This window comes from Daldinia loculata (assembly GCF_022478755.1).
Source record: "Daldinia loculata strain CBS 113971 unplaced genomic scaffold F4817scaffold_76, whole genome shotgun sequence".
Lineage (NCBI taxonomy): Eukaryota > Fungi > Ascomycota > Sordariomycetes > Xylariales > Hypoxylaceae > Daldinia > Daldinia loculata.
The window spans coordinates 116296-132409 of NW_026054930.1; the positions used below are offsets into that span (position 1 = coordinate 116296).

A 16114-nucleotide genomic window follows, 5' to 3' on the forward strand; every position below is an offset into this window, starting at 1 on the left:
GTCTTCTGTACTCGGATCGATATTGAAAAAACGCCCGAACTCACAGGAAGGAGAAATCAGATTTTTTTGGACGACAATCGTTCGCTTAAGTGGTTGACGCAACAACGGCACGCTCAATGGGTATGACTGAGAAAAAAGAAAATAAAAATTTGAAAATAAAAACAAGTCGCTGATGCCATGGAGATGAACCTAAACCGTCAATTATGCAACAATCTTTTTTTCTTCCAATAATAAACATCCATGCGATAAGTCTCAAAAACGAGTTGTTGTTCGTATGATAGAATTGATAAGGTGAATCTACTTCGAATCCGTAGATGCTGTCCAAGCTATGGCAACCATCACGAAACCATCGGGCCACTGTATTCCTCGTATGAATAGTTAGAGTACTGCTGCGCGGGGGGCTGCTGCGGCTGCTGCTGCTGCTGAGGATACCCGGTCGCACTGGGAGGTTGAGGTGTAGGAGTGACCGGACACCTGGGCGGGACATATTTGTTCATTGGGTCTGTGACAACACCAAAGTTAACACCGTCGGGCGTGATAGGTGGGGTCAGATATCCATCCGCGACACCAATGGCGGCACCGTGTCCTTTTTGAGGAGTGCTATATATGCTGGGGTGTTGCGTTGACAGAGTGGGCTCCGCGGGAGGCGAGGGTGGGCCTTGCGCTCGACGGGAAATAGCTGCTTGCTGTGCAAGAAACTCGGCAAGCTTTCCAGAGACGCGAGAGAGGTGGTGAGATGAATACTTCCTTGACAACGTAACTGATGGCTGATGCAAGTGCTGAGATAGAGCGAGGACCGTAACGTTCTCCACATGATCCCATTCGCCGTCGTTGACTTCGGGTCGTCCAAGTATCGCACGTGCGAGAGCGAGCGAGGCACGTGCCATAATCGACGGCTTCGTAGAAACAAAGTCTCGATGGTACAATGCAATTTCGCAAAGATAAGCAGCCATGTGCTCAACTTCGCGGTCATCGGCTTCCTCGGCGACGATAAGTTGCGTAAAGAAGTCGACAGTCGGGTGTCCGATAGTCCACTCGAGCGTATTAAGGACATGCATCTCCATCTGCGTGAACATTCCCGAATCGTAAAGACCACAACACATATTGTTCAGCTCGTTGATTTGGGGTACCCGATCTTTCTTGTCGCCATACTTGGCAGCAATGAGAAGGGCGGCGCATCCGACTAACTGATAGTGCTGCTTATACACCACTCGCTTTGAACAGTACCGATCTAACAAGTTCACAGTCAGAAACAGGGTCTCCGGCAGGAGCGCGAATGCAGCATGAGCCTCGATTAAAAAGTCAATCAGGTAAGGCCTCATGAACCATTGGATCTCTCGCTGCATGTCAATCAGATTGGCATCCGGTAGCGTCTCGTCCTATTCTAATCGTTAGCCACAAGAGTACACATACCAACCACCATCATTGTACTATTCGGGATACTTGGATAGGGAAATAAGTGGGGATAGTAATATTAAAACACCAACCTCCATGTGCCTCATGTGCTGCATGACATCCTCGAGATACTCGTCGCCGGCTAGGCGGGATAACTCGTTGGCAATCATCTCTTGCCTGTTTCGGGCTAGCATCTTTGCCGCATCCTTCATGCTGATTCGAGGTTGTCGAGGCTCATCGGATTCGACGAAGAAACCACAGTCGGTTGAGTTTGAGTAGGCCATGGTGATGGGATTGGTTGAGTAAACTGCGGTAAGAGTGATATCGTCGGGTAGGTTCGATACTGGGACGTGATCTTTAAAAAAGAGTGACGATTAGGTTCTCCAGGAATCTTGGTGCAGTGGAAGGAGTGTAGTGTATTAGAGTGGTCGTCGCAGGAGGAAGTCGAAAGAGTGTATTATTCCGGCTGTGACGAACGACACGATTATTACGATATTAATGAGCGTGATGAACTGTACGCAGTAAAAGACGAAAAAAATTAAGGAATGACTATGGCCGAATGGCTGCCGAAAGACGGTGAAATGTTGAGGTGAAAGAGGGCCGGAGGTGCGGCCGTTAAAAAAGAGACGTCGAGTAAAAGGCTCTGGAGTGGAAAAGTATTAGCGTCAAAAACCAATGGCCCAATTGAGAACAAGGAGAGACATGATGGACCAAAACCAGGCCAGGCGGAACAGGGCACGGTCTTCTGGAACCACACGATCAGGGGCAGAACACCAAGCATTCTGATTCGAGGGACAATGATGTGGGGATCTGTTCCTGGCACGCAGCAAAACGTCTGGCAGGCAATTGATCCTCGATGGAGTATTTAATGCAGCATACGTGCATACAAAATGACGTTGGTCTGTGTTATAATTTCGCTGAAGAAGGGTCTCCCTTACCGCCACGATTAATCACAGGAAATTAGGTGATTCCTGAACGAACTTGGTGGGAACAGCGAGTTAACGAGTCCCACGAGGGCAAGCGTTTTCTGCTCGACGGCGCGGATTGAAGCGTGCGTGAGTGTTCGAGTACACCGTTGGAACACTGTAGGTGGACCGTCGGTATGTACCTGCGCAGGGAGGGAACCAATATCAGAATATGAATCTTTTCGAGTTTTCGCAAAATACTCTCTTTTTTCCTTCTCTTCCTTTTTGGGATATAATGCTATCTTCTCAAACGTACCTTTGCACTTGCACGCTTCTAATGGATTATAGTCGAGCGACTGGGTTCATGTAGGGCTCGTGGATGAGATCCTCGAATCAGTAGTAGACTCGGTGTGGAGTCTAATACCGATATTCTTCTGGAGTAATTGCGATGAGCCAGAGTCAGATTCCTGGTACCGTTGGCACGAGGGAGAATTAGGAGATTCGAATTGCCTTGTGTCTGCCCAGCAAGCTAGACAAGACTATTCTCCTTGGGGCGATCTAATTGAGCGGAGGGGGGAGAGATGAAGGGTGCTCGGGTCGAGGAATGGAGAACGGGGCGGGATAGAGGGAGTCGAACCGCCTTGACGGATTAAAGAAGGGGGGGGGGTTGATGGACGGGATGAAGTTGAGGTAGGGAGGGTGTTTTTGGTGGTAATTGGGAGAGATTCCTGGTCAGATAAAAAAGACCTAAGGAATTCGAATTCCAGAAATATTGGTTATTACCTGGAAGGATTTCTGAAGAGGATAAAATTATCGAAGTTCTAAAGCAAAAAACCCTAAATTTTTTTTGCTTCTCTCTTCATCTATTTGACTTGCGTCTCTCCCTCTTTCTTCTGCTATTATCTCGGCTCTACCCTGTTCGTCTTGCGCTGTCGTAAAGGCCCGGGATTTCTCTCTCCTCCTTTCCTCCTTGAAATGGACAAGGAGACGATAGTAAGGATAAGTGTCGTGGAGGAGGAAAATGAATGGATCGGATAAAGAGGACGAGGAAAGGAAGGAGAGAGTTAGGAGATGGCCTCAAGTTGGAGGAGGATGGAGGAGATGAAAAAGGATTGGAAGAGATGGATTGGTTTAACAGGTACTTTTAAGACATCGGCCCCAGCGCGGGTCAGAGCATCCACGCAAAAAGTAGAAACGGCGTGCGAAAGAGCGAGAAGAAAAAAAGCACCAGTAATAAAATCCACAGGTACAGTGGTAAGTATACCAGGTTTACAGGGCCCAGGGCCTCAGCAGGAAAGAGGCCGGGGGGCCAGGATGAGCCTAGACAAGGTACCGCGCTCGCGACAGCCTATGAGATTCGAGAATTTGCTAAGGTTAGCTTAAGGGTTGGCGACGGCCGCCTTGCAGGTAGGTACAAGTACATTTTCCCAGCTTGCTCGCGTGCCCCCCAGCAGGCTTTTTGTACCTCTAGTCCTTATTCCCTCCAGTCCTTCTCTCCGTACCTACCTACACACGCTCTTTCCCTGACACGCAGCCTGCTGCCTGCACCTTGCACACCCTTTCTTTGCAACTAAGGACCTTGTAAGTCGCAAGCAGCAAGCAAATTTCCTACATAGCACACTGCCTACGCTATGTACACATGTAAACCTTAGAAGTACATATATACACACATAACTACATGATATGTACACTACACATGTAGGGTTTCAACCTTATTCCTTGATCTGTAGCCGGGGTCCACGTACGTACGGGAACGGTGTACATAGAAACATTAAAGTGTATTTTTACGTGTACTTAGCGGAGCTTACTTCGATTGGAGGTACATACATATCATACACATCGGATTTAGCAAAAGGCTTTGAACGACGGCCAGTTGGTTGTTGACTGTTGATTTTTCTATTGATTGCGAGGCCCAAGCCGTCTTTTTGGGCTACATGGTTTGACAGCCGATAAACAAGCTCTGCTGATTGCTGCTCAATAACATCAGACCGCTTATTCGCAGCGCCCAATGAACTTGGTGCTGACGACTTTCAAGATGGGAGGCTGCCGTGGATGTGTACGCGAAACTGGACGGTACGGGTGCTACCGTATGGTAGACTTTCGGGATATATAATTTAATAACAGACTCAAATATGCATATGGATATTTCAATGTTTAGCTATGATGCAAGTATTAGACTTGTTGGTTGGCTATTTGTCTCGTAGGACTAGCCTTACATGGTGTACCTAAACTTACATGGCAGATATCGGTAGATAGGCATATGTATGCACTATAAATTTGATCGAACGTCGTTTGAGGCTCTCCTTGCTATGATGCTTGTAGGCGGTTTCAATCTGCTTTGTATATACTTGCACATGCGTAAGGGGTCTACTGAATCAAGACCTTCTTCGTCACGAGTGAGCCGTGGAGTATTTGTTTGTTTCGTAACGGTCTCTTCGATATAGACCATCTGGCCTTACACGCCTTTGTGTGCATAATGCATTGTAACTTTTTAGAGCCCTGGAGTTCGAGATTTGATAGGTGTATGCACGTAATGCCATTCTTTAGGGCAGTTAGCCGTTTTATCGGCCACCTCTTCGCTGATGGAAACCAGTAATGTGCAGCACTAGATAACTTATCAAGTACATATCGTCGAATGAACATCATGGAATTATGCTATTACGACCAGGGCATGACAATTCGGATGATGGGGTGGACACTCCACCTCAATCCTCAAGGTGCAAGCTTGTATTTTTTTTTTATAAGTCTAACTTACGTAGAGAGTTTCGTACATTCAGACGATACATACATGGAACAGTGCAATAAATTCGCATACCAAAAACGTACAGTACTCCGAACTGTACATAGTGCTAAGCATAGTGCTAAGGCGCCACAGTGGGAAGATTTCAGAAAGCACTGAGCGCGATAGAAGCGGTTCCATTCGAAATGGAAATAGCGGAGGATCGAAGTCGCACTGTGTTTATGCGTGCTCCGACCCAAAGAGCTTTACTGTGTTACTGTTTAATAACGGATCATTAACGCTGCCTTAACGTTAATTACCCCCTGGAATACGTAAATTACCGGACACTTCTCAATTATACTTATACTTCTGAGGGTGTTAAGTCACTGCCAACAAGGGCTCGGTTTCGCTTGAAGGTTTCGCTTGAAGCCGAAGGAGTAGAAGTCATAGCTCGATTGGACTCAGCTACGAAGGGCGCAGTAGTATTTCTCGCCCGTCAGTTGACATATGGAGAATACAGCTTTAAGTACATAACGAACATGGCATACGGTTAGCCTACATACAATACTTACTTTCGATATGATTAATTACTGCAGATCGGTCTTTAGGAATGAGGCCAGTAAAGTCGATCCGACGTGCCCTGGTAAGCAATAATGCTAATGCACACCAAAAACGTGTAATAATTTACGTTCGCCATCATCAAATCATCCGATGATGCTTCCTAGTAAGGCTAATAATATCTATTGAATTTGCCTGGGTACCCAGGTATGTACTATGTAAAGGGGAGAATTGCCATACATACGATCTTCATGGCACAGTAAATACATATACGTAGGTATGTAGGTATATATGTATTCCGTACATCCCGTTTCATTGCCCCTTAACTATTCTCAATCTTGAGAGCAAATCCTACGCCTGTTCGCATCGCATAGAGCTGCAAAGGAGAAACCTGAGCAGGGATTCTTCCATTCGGGCTAGTGTCGCCATTTCAGCCCATGGAAATCTGGAAATCTGGAAATCTGCAAGAATACAAGGCAGATGTCGCGCCGACCAAACCAAATCGTCGAAAGCTCCTAACCAATCAAGATCTCCTGACGCGGTCTTACACGACTGGAAAATCAATTTATCATGCGTGTCATGTGTAATGGATCCTAGCCCCTATTGCGTCTGGCTCCCATCATCACGTCAATTCGTACTAGGTAGGCTGCCTGCGCTTCACCTTACCCTAGAGCCTATTTGTTACGCAGAACACACCTTCTTGTTCCATCCACCTATTAATCCGTCTTGGGGACTACCTAGGTTTGTAGGCCTACATAGGTATGTTAGCACAAGGGCTACTATGCTACCTATATGCTACAACTATGGCAATTTGTATACTATGCATGCGTGTTCGATGGTCCGACCGTGTCAGATCATCGCGTTCTAACTGTTGCTGCGAATAGGCCGTGGAGCCGAGCAGGCTATCAACGGCCGCCGGCATACAATAGTTAGAAAGCCTCCCACAGACCGATCGAGGGACCAGAAAAACAAAACGCGACGTCAACAAACTATCAAGAAGATGGCCATGTCTAAGTGCTCGAATAAGAGAGACATGGCATGAAAGGCCGGCCCAGTAAAGAAAAGGCCATGATACCGACGTGGTGGGTTGCTGGTTGGCTGAAAGGTCTAGGCATGATTGGATGAATTGATTGCTTCTATAGCTGCTGTACTCCCGCACCCCGTGGGACAGCTCATTGCTCATCCCACCGATTGCAGCTCTACTTACCCAATCCTGTCCAACTTCATCTTGCTTCATCTTGATGGTGTACCGGCCGAGGCCTTACATATCATATCGTTCAATCACGGTGCTGCGATACGGCGCCATCATCCCCCACACGCGTCCCGGTCTCCGTACGTGCAGTAACAGGAGACGTGTGGAGAATGAAAAGTCTGTTACATAGAATATATGGTATTATGACGATATCACAAGCCTTCTGTCTTGTCCTAAGCCTATGTAATGCATGCGCTTCTCTTAACAGCTCCTCTTAACAGCTTCTCTTAACAGCTTCTCTTAACAGCTTCTCTTAACAGCTCGGGGGTAAGGATAAGACGTCGACTTGTCCGTAAGTCGATAAACGCTAATAAGCCCTAATGAATTATCGGTAATTTCCAAGGACCGCCAAAAACGTCGTCGGCTACTATGGTCTTATTGCACTAAGTTTCAATAGGACATTGCTATTCCTGTTCTTACAACTAGAGACGGATATAATAGTTTCGGGGGGCACGATCCATACAAGTTTCCGGCCAAGCTGTCGCCTTACCACTTTAACCCTTGCTTCGTGTCGCATTGGATATATGATTTCTCGCTTCTCGTATCATAAGGCGAGCATCAGGACTGCGTTTTGCTGATCAACGTAAATAGTACGGATAGCGTTTGATCCCACAGAAGTTAGAACAAGGTCGGCGCGTGTTACCAAATAATCGCATTTGCAGTTTAGCTATTATCGGTAGCCGTGCTGTTGCACGGCCGAAGGCGGGAGGCATATGACATCCGCGTAATATACCAGTATGCTAACCGACGCCTTGCTGCCTTGTATCGCGGCCCGGATCGAGGTATCTTACCACCGTTCATATTACCACTAAGCAAAGACGCCGCTTATTTCCTATGAAGTTATATGCGCTGACTTCCGTGGTTCGGTGTATTTCATCAGTCTATCAAAAAAAAAATTTACATTTTCTTCTTATTCGCGACGGCATCTTGATTATCACTTTCTCTTATCGGCAAGAAACCGTAACGTGCCCCTCACTTCAGAGAGAGAGGGATGGCGGGATAAGCCTGCTGTAGATCAACCAACCAATCATATCTAGCATCACTCTGCCTACCTAGAAGAGCTACGGAATGTCTACGTATGTGTTCCAATACGGGACAATACGTAAACAGTCTTAAGCAATCCAGATTGTCCGCAAACGTGGAAGACGAGCTGGGAGCCAATAGAGCCTTGGAAGAGCTGCTTTCCTGAAACCTATGGGTACCTTTCTCCCCCCATCTCAACTGCACGATGGGTATTCTACTCTTTGCGAGGGATTTTCCTGATAACGCGATCAAATAGATTTAAAATAGTAAAACCAATATGCAGGTATTTCAAGCAACCACATTCAATCATTTCAAATTCCATCAATATCTCCCGGTTTAGGTACGTCATGTATCTTCATATATGCAGGACTTATAGGTAGGGTAGGGGAAACTTGCAGACGCCACAAGCGCGCAAGCCACATGCAAGGATATATTACCTGATGTGGAAGTTAGTACAACGTAGCGCAATTAGCTCTCACTACTCCTGGTTTTTTTTAATGATGTCCTTAGGTTAGAAGATCTCCGCATATACGAGAGCGAGAGGGGGTTTGAGGGAACAAGTCCTATAACGCCCCCTCTCAGATTAATCATCGTCGAGGAATTTACGGATTGTAAAAAAAAAAAAAACAGTCGTTATTTCCTGCCGCACAGAACCGTCAAGAATGTAAAAACGGGTTTGTCCTTCGGAAGAAGCCCCCACCCGTCCGCCGATCTAGCTCAGCCTTACCGCAAACGCCGGTACGCACTGTGCGCTATACATACATCGCGTTCGTCATTAGCGGCTTTCAATGTTCATTTAACTTAGGTCCGCAGTTGTGCATTGATGCATCCTCCACGCGAGTAACAAGCGAGCTTGCATGTACATGCTCTTACTAACACATTGTAATGGGGACATTTACATAAACTTGATAATGACGTATTTGTACAATTATACACACATGCAATAATCGATATAACCTTTTTTTTTTCCTTAGCTCCGAACCTCAACAAAATACTCCTATCACAAAGATGAATGGAGTAAGAAGGTCGGCAAGCTTTCCGATCCACCGTACGAACTCTTGACCGATAGACTGATAGTTTGAATTACCCGAAATATCTTACAGACCGCAAGTAGCTCATGCAAGTCGGCAAACTAGCGTCATTGAAAACATAAATTTCTATGATTTCAACAGATGCGATTTGCTATTTTCTCAAATGGACCTCCCTGCTTCTAGGCGATGATGACGTTCTTTTCCGAACAACTCTACAGCAGCAGGTCGGTGTTTAATGCGTCTGATTCGGCTCCAGCGGTGAGGAACTAAGACAGGATCCCTAGATTTAAAACTGCTAGTTAGGTTAAGTGATCAAACTGTCTACTTCGTACTCCGCTGTCTTTTAGCTTCATGCTTATACCCACGCGTCTGCTTCCGTACCAGACATACTTACATTACATACCTTAGTTATGTATGATCGGGTGCAGCGTCACAATCACTCGGGTCCTCCTCAGACTTTGCAGTTGACTTTGTCAAATTTACCTCGTGGCCTAGATTATCCCCTCATGCCATCATAGAGAATAGCGAAACGGGTCTACTCCACGCCGAAAAGCGCTTCGTCCACCTTAGTTGTATTGTAGAGCTACCGAAGCTAGACTCTTCAAACATCCCTCCAAGCACCGGTATACTATGTAGAAAATTTAGGCACATGGGTCCGAGTGACAGATTCTCTCAAGGAGCTCCGCCGACGCGGTGCAAACTTTTTACAAAGGACCGATGGGAGAGGCTCTTTAAGCTAACACTTTAGTCACGAAGCGGGCCGCGGGACCATCCATGGATGGGTTCGGCACGTTAGATGCTATTTTTCTTACCAACGGATCCTCTTTACTACGGTCATAACGAAATAGTCTCTCCGGTTCCCTGGTCGACAGCACTTGCAGCAAAATTCTCGGGAGCCGGCCTTACCGCGATGATGTGTAGTAAAGGGTCTGGATCAACTCTAGTAGCGCTGTCGATACCCTTTTTTCCTCTTTAAAATAAGGGTGAGGTTGGGGGCGGCGTAGGTACTGTGCATCCGGGGGGCCGAATTTGATCTAGTGACTGTCCTAACAACTGTGCGCTGTCGTAAGGTTATCCTTGATTCCCGATATTGCCTCGGAATCGGTGAAGGATGCAACGTGATTTTTTACGACATGGTCTAATTAGGGGTCTGCTCCAGTGCTCAGACCGCTTGCGGAATACCTAGGTAGGTAGATGCTAAATAGTACCTACGCACCAACAGCAACATGAACTTGTAATAATTAGGAATAGGATAAAGAGGTATGTATTTAATAAAAAATCATACAACTTTAATTGTTACACAATGATTCGATGGACGATCTAGAAGCCCTAGCCCGCTTTCTCGGGTCAAGCCGCAATGAGGCTGGTGATTCCGCCGGAACGGAACTGTGGAACGCATAAAAACAATCTAATGCAACCCAGATCTTTTACCTAATACTAGTAATACCTACCTAACCTATCTTGTGCAAAGTACAGTTACTAACCCTCGTCCAAATGTCCTTAATTAGGTAATCATATGTCACAGTTTCCGTTACATATTACTCTTAGATTCGTTTCCTTTTTATTTTACCGGAGTTAACTGTTCGTCACGGAAGGTGAGGCTTTTTGCGCACCCTTCGTCTTCCCTATTCGTCAACCTCGTCAACCGTTTGTTACAAACGATCACCGACAGCCAAGGATATTGTAACAGGGTGGGCGCATCTCCATTATTAGCAACATGTACTCTTACACGACACAATACCTGGTCCCTTCGTTTTAGAGAACTCTTAGATACCTACGACGGAATCCTTCGAGAGACATTACCACCAATTTCCACCAACCAATAGCCAACGGCAACGAGCAGATATGATTTGGCATATCGCCGAGCAGATCTTAGCTACGAAGCATGCAAAGTCTCGTGGGTGACAAGGACAACCTGGATTGGGTACGTGCAAAGACCGGGAGTCATCCGTCTACTTCTCATATGCGGAACAGTCGTTGTGTTTCAAAGCGACGCGTAGTAGTGGTCGCTCTCAGATGGCAAACGACATCTGCCTAATATGCTATTCGGTGCTGGCCTACCGGCGTTGCATCGCACTTCGTTCTGATCTGACGATGTTACTTGCAGACGGCATGACTGCTAGGCAGGCTATCCTAAGCGCTTACAGAACACAGCGGTCCCATACCCCCGTGCCTCTGCCAAGCCTATCATATCATGCTTGTTGCTCAGCCTGCTGCCCGGTGTCTTTTTTTCTCTCTTTCCTGATTCTGGCTAGACCTTTGCTAATCATTGATGATGATACCGCTCCCTCGGTACTATACATAATACCCTCAATCCGCTTGGATACATTTAATGGTACCCATCGGGAAGTTCAACACTATTAGTAGTGATGACTTCGATTGAGAATTTACCAATACGCAAGCGTAGCTTAGCATATACTAGTCTCTAAGCTCTATGTGGTCAATGATGAACTCAATTGACAGAATGCGAGTCAATTGAGAATACAAGGTCGTCGTTATTTTTGATCTTTTCTCGTTTCCACTTAACAGCTGAGAGCAAACACTGTCTCCAGGTATTGTGAGCTCCTGGCGAGACCGGAGCTCCTTATTGAACGATTGGCCGGTTGGATCGTCTTGTTAGAGATCCCTTAAGCAAGGATAACGCGAGACCTTAAGAGAGAAAAAAACGACGCGCTAGTTTCGGGACGCGTCTAGATCTTATGATGAACCCAAGTTAGCCGAAACCCAAGGGCTCGCAGTCCGGGGAAACCCTAGCCTAGTCGGGCTCATAACTCGCTCGTGAACCCCGAATTACGTACCGGTCTATCAGACACGGACAGCTTCAAGCTTGTCGGACCATGGGTTCTCTCATTGGTTCCTCTATATCGGTGATTCGATAATGAGCCAATGAGGTTTGTCACAGCTTAGCAAGCAACCGAGAAAGAACCATCCAACCCTCATCCCAACCTGGATATATCTATTCATGGCTCTCTTTTTGCATTCCTTTTACATCGGCCACAGGAATAATCGGCAACCAATATTTAGCGATTACTGCCCCCCGAGGCTGTGTATCTCAGCTACCTCTCGCGCTCTACTAACCCCAAAAGATAGAGTTGACCCGGGTTTTCCTATTCGTTATGTGAGCCGACCTTGCTTCTGCAAGTTGTCGGCGTTAGCTCCTGATCTAACCATATGCACTCATTGTATACGGTGTGATTACCTCAATGGTAATGATATGTCTAAGCGGCATTATCAAGGGATTACGTACAAGCATACAGGATCTATGATCCTTAGCCTCGAGAATGACAATCATTGTCGGCGTTTACTCTAGTTATGGATAACTTTTTGTAGCGTTGGTAGGTAGATCAAAGTTATCATCGATATTTTCGTACTTGTATATAGTAAATCTAATATAGCGTCCCGAATAGCTGTAGGATGTACAGAACGACCAAGGGATCCCCGAGAAGAGCTCGATGTTATGTACATAGTAAGACCGTAGTTCCTACATAATATGGAATTATGTAGTTCTTAGCAATCTCATGATTCTATAAATACTACGCTCTATACTACCTACCTGTAATTTGTAAGATGGACCCTGATAGAAGCATGGATATGTAGGAAAGGTCAAGCCTACCTACATGGCTTAAGCTTATAGTGGGGTAAGGAATGTATACACGATGACGAGATGGTTTCTATCTGTCCAGCCCCTCGGAGGCCAAAGTGCGTCTTCTCCGCACGCGTTGGTTTGGCGTTTTGTCGTCGGTCGCGTTAATAGCATGATGCAGCCCACACTCATGCAACTCTTGCAGCTTTTTAGCAGTAGGATCCGTAGTTTAAATCAGACTTATGAGACAAGTCCTAAAACTAAGACCTGTCTAGCCCGGATGAAAGAGCCTAGTGTGAGCGTTTCAAGAAGCTGCAGAAGAAGACAAAAAAAAAAGAAAAAAAGAAAAAAACTCTATACGCGTACCTATCAGGTGTCTTGGGTATTTTGTTAATTGGAATCTCCATATAAACGCGCCAAGATTTTTCTTCTCTCCTCTTAATTCTCCTCTTCCACTGCGAACCCTGCTGTTGGGTAAGTCTGGCTGATCAATTTCTGCAAGCCCATCATCCCATAGCCGTACTCCTCCTCACTGTTTCGAGCTAAATAAGAGCCCAGACATCTAAACTCGTTCTGATCAGTAAAAAAATAAGATAAAATTTCCTAGTTATCTCCGAGCGCCCGCACCGAATCAATCAACAGCTAGAGATGAACATACCCGCGCTGTAGGATTTTGCGAATAAGCATCTACACCATTGCGCGGGCTCGAAGGTCCGCATCTAGGTATAGGTATCCTCAACAAGTTGTAAGGAAGTGTTGTAGTTAGACAGGGGCCGAATGACCATAGCCTATCTAATGTCGCTGAAGCCAGCTCCTAATGGATCTTGATAATAATACCCAAATAGGAGAGGATACGACGGTACCGCTCTTCCGGTCACGGCATACATAAGTATGTACCTAATATACTATTTCCCATTTCCCATTAGCTTCATTTACCACAGCATCCAGACTGTTGGGTTCGTGAGAAAGAGACTGGTCCTTTTTTTCCCACGCAAGGGCAAGTCTACATTTCCTTTTTCTCGTGCCATCTACGTAGTAACGGAGGGAAAAGGACAAGAAAAAGCCAGACCGGGGCTCTAATTGGCGAGCTTAGCAGCTAAACTAAGATCTTTTCACAATCTCCGAGCGCTGTGCTGTCGTCACCAGGCGAATTCGGTTATGCAGGGTACAATTTATTTGGGAACGCCATGAGCTACAGTTATATATATCCAAGTTAGCAAGCTTATTATTATGTCTTCTTGAAGATCTTTCTGCGTAGGAGATCATGTAGTGCCTTTACTACGACGTGACGAGCGGATAGAGACTTTATTATGTGCACAACTAAATTCATGACTACCGGTATGAAGTAGTATTTCAAATTTACAATCGCCGGCGCCGTAAATGGTATTCCGTACAGACTCACCTTGGCCTCTCTCAACTATGTATTCCTATTGGCACGTGATATTAATCGACCACAAGTCATTTCATTATCTTCGTCCTATAGGGGGTAGAGAGAGAGGCAATGCGATATAGTGCTACGGCTTGCTAATCTTACATATGTAATTTAATACAATATCAACATCGACATTACTCTAGACTTACTTAGTACAACACATCTCTTACTTCGCTATACCCCATCCCTTCTACCTACGTCCAAACCTACGTCCGGATAGCCGCTTCTCTCCAACGCCGGTATAGTCCGGCTTCGCAAAATCCCTAGGGCCTAGGAATTCCTCTCGCCATATAGGCTTCTCCTTCGCAGCTTCCCACCGCTCTCCCGTGCGTGGCTCCAAGACTACCTTCTCCTGTGATTTCGTGATTATCCGCTGGCGAGCTTTGTCGAATTCTCTATGCAGGATTGCTAGCTCGGTCTTCCCGCGAACGCCTGGCCAGTCTGCGTCGATGAACGTCGATCCTTTTCCTTTTGCCGGGTCGAGTTTATGTATGAATACCACTTGATCCGGCGTCTTTGCTTCGGCCCGCAGTCTTTGGAAGTGTGCCGGGTACGTCAACCCGACTTGCTTCTCCGTGTCGTACCGCAAGAGCGACGGCATGCGCCTTGCACCCAGCACGTCTCTGCGGTCTTCCCCAAGCCACATCTCCTTCGTAGTCGGCGCCGACCCTACGTAGCATGATTCGAACGGTATCATGCCGCTTAGACGGTCTTTGAAGCTTGATGGACCTTCTGCGTCTTCATTGATCCAAACTGGAACGAAGCCTCCAATCATCCTCCGTTCGCTAGGCCACACTGCTTGATCGCCTTCCCCGACGAGTGATGTGCCGTCTTTTGAACACACCGAGACTCGCATTTCGAAGAGTCTCCGCTCTTGGATATCGGATACTGTCCGGATCTTCGTAACACCCTGCGCAGCGTAATACTTCAAGTCGACGTTTAGATGCCGAAGATCAACTAGAGATAAGTTGGGGAGAGTTGCTCCGCTGTCGAGGAGCGTCTCGAAGCAACACGAAATCTCAGAATTCGGCTGCCGCCATGATCTGTCTCTAATGAAACCTCTAGGTGTCTTTCTCATTACTTGTCTCCTATCAACGGCAAATCGCATGTTCACCGTATAACTCCCGAAAAAGTAGTTATTTTTATTCCCGTCCTGGTTGAGGCACAGCGCCTTATTTGCCATGGCTTCGAAGCCGGGGCCAGCCAACGGGGGTTCTTGCCAGAGCCATCCGGGTCCGTATTTTGCAAAATACCTATCTAACCTCTCCTGCCTGTCTACGCAGAAGGATTGGTATGAGGGGCAGACATCAACGATATGTCCGCCGTAGATGAGTGTAAAATTGTTCGAATATAAGATTTCCCCAGATTGATACCCTTGGATGGCAGCTCGGATGTTGATCTCCTCATCTTCACATTGGCAAGTATCGAGGGCCCAATTCAGCGAGTCCAGTCGTTCGCCGATGCGCTTCTTCTCTTCTCGCTTATCTCTATGAGCGGTTATTAATTATTATACATATTTCTTGGAAAATGAGGGTTTAAGGTATACTTACTGGGGCATATTGTTTTCTTCATCGTCCTCCATCTCCGATCGCTCTTGTATCAACTCATCGAGGATTTCCTGATTATGTGCAACTTCGTGCGGAGAATGTTCCTGGTGGTATCTTACGATATATTGCTGTCGTTCAATCTCACGATTCTTTTCCTCGATGTAACTCAAGTTCTCCCCCAAGCTCCCAATCACTAGCGTCTCCCAAGGTTTCCGCTCCTGAATACCCTCAGCCTCTGCCAAGATCGGATCGTCCGCACTCTCTTGTTCAATTGCTGCCTGTGTAGCGTTTGAGTCGTCAATATCGGGTTTTCCATCTTCTGTCTCTTCACGACGCTTATCTTCGTTTGCAGCCCTAAATCGGGCGCGGAATTGACGTCTACGCTGTTGCCGAGCTCTGCGCTCCTCTTCTGGCATTCCAGTCCTTCGTACATTTCGCCTACGGCCCCGAGACGACCCACCCTCGGTTTTTTGACCCGGAGATCCCTCTGGGAACTCTGGCAACTGGTTATCATCGGCCATTGCTGTCTACCTGTTCTATAAAATTGTAGAGTGTTTTGATTTTCGATCACATCCAACTTCTTCACTGTTGTCTATAGTAAATTTACGAATAATTGCTGTGCTCTCTAGCAGTGCTAGCTGTTGGGTTGCAAAGAATGGGAACGCCTCT

At 46.5% G+C, this 16114-nt stretch overlaps 2 protein-coding genes across 2 annotated transcripts; both read right to left on the reverse strand.

Moving 5' to 3' along the window:
- Positions 1-232: 232 nt before the first annotated feature.
- F4817DRAFT_273833 (cyclin) lies at positions 233-1924 on the reverse strand. The gene is made up of 2 exons (XM_049299466.1): positions 1488-1924; positions 233-1379 (listed from the first exon to the last, which is right to left on the reverse strand). Exons 1-2 carry the CDS (start codon positions 1677-1679, stop codon positions 339-341), a joined length of 1233 nt encoding a protein of 410 aa, XP_049154718.1. The 5' UTR covers positions 1680-1924; the 3' UTR covers positions 233-338.
- Positions 1925-14033: 12109 nt separating this feature from the next.
- Positions 14034-16055, reverse strand: F4817DRAFT_273983 (uncharacterized protein). Its single transcript, XM_049299469.1, has 2 exons — positions 15449-16055; positions 14034-15385 (listed from the first exon to the last, which is right to left on the reverse strand). The coding sequence occupies exons 1-2, from the start codon at positions 15964-15966 to the stop codon at positions 14089-14091; spliced, it is 1815 nt and encodes a 604-aa protein (XP_049154719.1). The 5' UTR covers positions 15967-16055; the 3' UTR covers positions 14034-14088.
- Positions 16056-16114: the final 59 nt, after the last annotated feature.